The 6,239-nt window shown below is 40.1% G+C and overlaps 1 protein-coding gene across 5 annotated transcripts in view; it reads right to left on the bottom strand.

The window, feature by feature from the left end:
- ZSWIM8 (zinc finger SWIM-type containing 8) overlaps window positions 1-6,239 on the bottom strand; it is a 97,540-nt gene that overhangs the window by 64,846 nt on the left and 26,455 nt on the right. For all 5 annotated transcript variants that reach the window (XM_019555868.1, XM_019555872.1, XM_019555869.1 and 2 more), the window contains one exon: window positions 387-540. In XM_019555868.1, the coding sequence (XP_019411413.1) occupies window positions 387-540 (154 nt within the window). The remainder of the gene's footprint in view (window positions 1-386; window positions 541-6,239) is intronic.

Here is a 6,239-nt window from a genome sequence, read left to right as displayed (position 1 = left end):
CCCCGGGGCCTCTCTGCCAATCAGCACCGAGGGGGTGTGGCTTCTGCACCAATCAGTGCTGAGGTTTGCGACTGCTGCAAAACAACCACACAATAAGAACTTTATGCCACAATCAACCTGCAAAAATGGATAAGTTCTCCCACAATTTACATAGACCCCCTACCTATGGTCTGACCCAGTAAATAGCAGTTCTTATGTTCTTTAGGATTTCAGACCCCTTGGGTTCTGCCTCTTTAGCAAAAAAGGTTCAAACCAGAGAATAACCTACACAAGAACATGCCTGAGCAACAGATATGAACAATGCCAGGGGATGCATGGACACCTAATCTGCATAGAAAGCAGAGCCTGTTTCAAAGCACAAATGCAGTGGAAGCAATCTCTATTACCTGATATCCTCCTCATTCTCTGGGAAACTCCAGAAGGCGATCCGAAGCTGCAGCTGTTCAGGCACTGGTGGGTAGACTTTCTCCACCACCTCAAATGGAATGTGAAATGCTACCTGCTTTGCAGACAACTCCACCAATGGGATCACCAGCCCATCTAACAAGACAAGAAATGTTAAATGCAATTAGCTATACGGAGTGTCAGACTAACTGGAGGCTGAAAAGGAAAGGGGAGATAAACTACAGGGTTTATTCTCCTCTTCTTCCCATCAAGTTGAGAAAATAGTTCAGGAAATGGTATCAAAAGCTTTTGCTGAATTGGTCATCTATCAATTCAGTGTCTATTGGTAGCCACACCCTGAAAGATATACATTCGCAGATGACAATGTGTTTGCTAGGAAGAGTAGTCAGCTGGCCTCAGTGACTCAGAACCTCTGCTACTTGGGAATGTTGAGTCACATAAAACTCTCTCAAGCTAACCAATACATACATTTTCACTTATTACAATAGAACAGATAACACCCCAAAGTAGGTACAGCTTTTTTTTTTTTTTAATTGAAAGAAAGAGTGAGAAATTGTACATTTTCATTTTGGTGTGCCCTCAAAAAACAGTCCAAGTGCTCTTCAGCTCAAAGCTAGTTTAAACTGCACAAATTTCACTGCTTCATATATCAATGATATTTAAAATGACCAATGGAGCCACAAAAAAACCCTTTGCTTTGTGATTAAATACAGGGTTTTTCATAGCCATATTAAATTCTAACAAGATAACCTAAGCTTCACTTGTCTTCTACAAAAATCTCATTAAATGAAAGTCTCTCTCCACCTATCTCCAAAAGCACTAAAAGAAAAGAAGGAAAGGCAAATTGGTGGGCGAAGCAGAGGAATGGGAATCAGCAGGCCTGAGTCCACTCCCTAGTTTGTCGGTCTGTGACCTTTTCATCTTAACCACCTGCAAAATGGGTATAGTATCTCCCTATCTAACAAGGATTTTGGAAAGTTAAATACAAATCTGAAAAAATGCTCAAATCAAACTCCAGATGTTGCCAGTCTGCATGGCACAAACATTTCATGGTACTCAGAAAGAAAAAGCTCTCTAAAGACTCAACCCTTCTCCAAAGACGGTTATAAACGACTGCAAGACCGTTTCAGGCTGGATATAAGGAAGAATTCCTTTACTGTCCGAGTCCCCAAGGTCTGGAATAGCCTGCCATCAGAGGTGGTTCAAGCACCTACATTGAATACCTTCAAGAGAAATTTGGATGCATTATCTTGTTGGGATCCTATGACCCCAGCTGACTTCCTGCCCCATGCGCAGGGGGCTAGACTCAATCTTCCGAGATCCCTTCCAGCCCTAATGTCTATGAAATCTATGAAACTGCAATACCCAACCAGCTCCCATTTTCTACCATTGCAATTTAGCAGAAAGATTTGCTTATTCCACACAAAATTCTACAGACCCATGACTGGTCCTAACTGTTGATACAGAGATACTAAGCAGACACTATTTCCTGGAGATGGGACTACTTTTTCTTAAACCTCCCCCCCCCACCCCCACGCACACAAAAATCAGTCATCAAATTGTATTCCAACCCTTAAGCTTATCGTACTCTAATCTTCTCAGATCATCTAACTGGGAACAGAACAGTTTTCTGCCAAGGTCTCTACAACTTTTGTGCTTGAGATCTGAAGACCAGCTCCTAGGCCACTGAACAAATAAAAAGTAGCTGATCTCTAGACATGTTAGTTTGAGTTTAACGTTATAGTGCAATACTGCACAGAGGCCCTAAACAGGATCAGGGCCTGACTATGCTGGGCACTAGATGAATGTGTCAAAACAATCCCTATGATAGAGTTTACAATGCTCCTTGAGAATGAAAAACTCTCCCTGAATTGATCAACGCCGCCAATTAAGGATGGCTAAGCTGCAAGGCATATGAGGATACGTATGATCTGGCTGCTAAAGAACATATCAGAATGCACATGCACAAAAAGGTTAAGGCCATCCATGAAATTATGGCATTTCCTAACTCAGGTCTCAACTTTGTAACCTAAACAAATTTTCTTTTGAAAGCAGTTAAATGCAATAATTTATTCTTCTCGCTGCCACCTTCCATGTGTCATTTGTCTTTACTTTGCAGGTTCTTCAGAGGAGGCACAGTTCTTTCCTGCACGTTGATACGTGACTGGTGTGAAAGGCCTGACCCTGACTGGAGAGTCCGGGTGCTTAATGTAAATTTTAAACAGCTATGCCAGGGAAGACATTAAATCCAATCCTTACAATTTTAATGTCAGCTATTTTTTTCCTTTTGCCCTCAGCTGCACAGCGCAATCTGCACTCCTGGAGCTCCAACCCTAATGAAAAGGGAACACACAACAGCCCAGTCTACAAGCATTCATTCCCCAGCTTTACTGAGATTACATCCTCATTCATCACCACAGTGGCTCTGGTTCACACCTGGCCCTCCAAAACTCTTTGCCAAGTGCCTAATAATACATTCTCAGATATTTCACATTACATCTCTGTCTCCCTAAGCAGCTTCTAAAACTCCACTGGAAGCCAGAATGTAATCCAATCTGGTCCTAGACTTTCCCTCCCCACCAGCCTCTACAGCAACATTTCAAAGAAAAACCTAAGCACTGATGTCACACAGCACTCTCCCTCCCTCTGCCTAGAAACAGCCCTCCAGTCAGAACAGCCTGCGGGGAGACAGGGTGGGATAGGGCCTTGCAAATTATACGCAGTAAAGCAGCTAAGATTTTGCCCAATACCAACAGGCCTGTCAAACAGAGGGATTACACAGACAAACATGGAAAGAACACATACAAATTTTCAAACATCTGCATTGCTGACATTTGATTATCGTACAACGAAATTAGACAAACTAAGCAATATTACCTTCCTTCCCTCAACTAGAGCCAATTAATGGAGCCAGTCCTTTGCTGACAAAGGGATTTCCCTCCCGTCCCCCAACCATAACTGGAAAGATATGCTTCTGCATTTCTTTCAATCTGCAGTTAAAACAGGGCCCCAGTTTGCAATGATCCCAAACAAAAGTGGGAAAGATAAGACTGTAAATTTAAGTTTTGATAACAGGGGGATGTAGCTGCATATAACAGGTTGGAAAGAGACTTACCCTATGTCACCCATTCTCTGTTAGGAGTTTTACACTTTCTGCAACTGGATTAGTCATCAGAACCACAGGGTAATTTTATTAGTGGAACCTCATTCAATTTAAAAACAACTTATTTTTAACCACCATAAGTAAAGGTTCAGCAATAAATTGATACCTGAAATAATTATAACTGAATAAAAAGATTGTGCTTTTCAACAGTATGTGTTGTATACATTCAGTTTACCCTATTAAACTAAGGATTTTCACCACACACTACAAAAGGAAAAGAAAGCAATAAAAGATTAAAATGTGATTTTAAAATGCAAAAAACTGACATGCGCTTCACAGATGGGTGAAATACCTGAAACTTTTAATAAGTATATCCAAATAATTATTAGATTGCAAATCTGTCACATCCCTCTGTATATGGATTTAGTGCTGGCAATAGAAGTTGGATAGATAGCATTCAAAGACTGAATCTTACAGTTAAACAGCCAGAGCACAAGCATTCTGTTAGTAGGAGAAAGTAATTCAGTCACCATGTCCTCAAAATAAGCTGAAGGTGTCAGTAAATACCAGTTATTATGGTGGCTTATGTAATGCAACTAGTCTCCCTACCTGAAAGGGGAATGAGACCGTCAACCCCAGACTCTGACTTAGCAGCCTTCAAAGCTCTAAAATAACAATCACCATCCTTAAGCCAATCAAGCAGATCCCACCTTTGGGACTCACAAAAAGCTTAGCTACACAGAATGATTTAAACTGTTTCCCCCTTTTTTTCCCCTTTTAAAAAAAAAAAAAAAAATTCAAATGACAAAGGTTTTCAGACTTGGATCTCTCTTCAGCAACAGGGCAGGCTTATGCTCTTGGAGGTGGGATATCAAAACTTCTCAATCCAAATCAGATGTTGCTTTGAGCCTTGAAGAAATGGCCTGAGTCATAAGAGAGCTAGCATGTGCAACAGCTTGTTACTGCAAATAAAACCTTCCCTATCGATAACTGTCATCCTTTGACAACTAAATACATCACACTTAGTAAAGCACCAATCTCTTGGTCCCAAGAATTCCCACATTCCTCACTCACCCTTCACTGGTATCTGGCAGCAAGTTAACAGGTGAAAACATGTGGAATGACTATTAATGAGTATGAGCACAATAATGTGTAGGATGAGAGCTCCTGAAAATCTAGAGCAGTTTCTACTGTCAGTGCAAAAAATATTAACAACAGTTGGATAAAACATGCCACACAAGCCCCAAAGATTCCAACAGGATGATGCTGCCTCTGGTACATCATCCAAGTATCAGGGAGGCAGGCAGTAACGCAGGAATACTCGAACTGCACTTGAGAAAGTGAGATAATAGCAATTTGGAATGAATCAGAGCAATAGAATGTGGAGGTGAATAAACATTATAGAGAAGGGATAGGAAAGACAAACCTTGGAGATCAAGGATGATGATGATGATAAGAACCCAACACTGGTTAGGCGTTTTGCATAAACAGAAAGCTAAGTATATTTTACAATCAGTCTTTTAAAGACCTAATCAGGAAAAAAAGAAATCAAGATGCTGTTAAGGAAATGAAAAGTAAAAAAATCAAGAACTTACAAAAAAACCCACCAAAAAAATGAAACCAAAAAACCCCCTTTTGTTCCTAAGGAAACCTGTCGGACTGGCTAAAGCATCAAGTAAAGCCAACTTTTTAAAATTACATTTTGTGGAGGAAACGTCTCTATTCTGAATGCAGAGAGAACACTTCTGAGATGAGGAGGAAGTGATTTAAAAAAAAGTGTGGAAAACAACATATTTATTGATATAGGAAGTTTTGGCCATCTAACTTCTGAAGTCATACATAATCTCCAAGGAAAAACATGTTAGGAAATGAAGAAACATGTCTGAAGAAGGATTAGAGGAAGGCTGAAGACTAGGGATGAAAGTCCTATTTCTTAAATAAACACCCACTGTAAAAAATCTACAAGTATTAAAAATAAGAGTAAAGTGATCTGCAGTCAAGATGTAATTCACATTTGTATAAATGGAAACATCAGGAAAACAGAGAGGGGAAAAAAGGCCAAAAAATTTACCCATGAATTAGAGAAGTGGAAAGAAAAACATTTTAAACTGTGTCTGAGAAGAACAAAGAAAATAAGAACCCTGCAAACAAGGTAAAGAAAAACAATAACTTGTAACTGAGCTACTGAAATATTCCTCCAGAAGCAATAAAAACAATTGTAGCAAGACAGGCAGCATGGTCCAGGTAAAGATTAAGACATGAAGAAAAGAATCAGTATTTTGATGAAAAACTGACATAAAAGCAAGACAAACATTATCTCAGGGACAAATATGGCCACGTTTGTAAGGCAGACCCCACCCACACCAACTGCTGCTATGTCTTGGGAAACAAAGTACCTGAAGACTAAAGAAAGATATGGTTTTGAGTCTTGAAAAGGGAGTCAGAGAACATAATCCACAAAAGAATTGACTTGCAGATTAAAGCATCAGTAAATAAAAATCCAGGTACACTAGACTTTGCCATAATAGAAACGTGAATTAGGGATGTGTTCCTTTTATACCAGCAACACATCTAGTACAAACACTGTTTATACCAGAATAAAGTGTTTCTGGCACTTGGCTTGCTTCCCTTTTGGAGAAGCAGTATAAGCCACTCGTATGACCAGGGGACAACAGGGCAGGCCCTATGAGGAGAGGCTACGGGACCTGAACCTGTTCAGCCTCCAAAAGAG

The sequence above is a fragment of the Crocodylus porosus genome, unplaced genomic scaffold (assembly GCF_001723895.1).
Source record: "Crocodylus porosus isolate Cpor-Errol unplaced genomic scaffold, CroPor_comp1, whole genome shotgun sequence".
Lineage (NCBI taxonomy): Eukaryota > Metazoa > Chordata > Crocodylia > Crocodylidae > Crocodylus > Crocodylus porosus.
The sequence above is the reverse complement of the archived record's forward strand: the minus strand, read 5'-3'. Positions and strand labels throughout refer to the sequence as shown.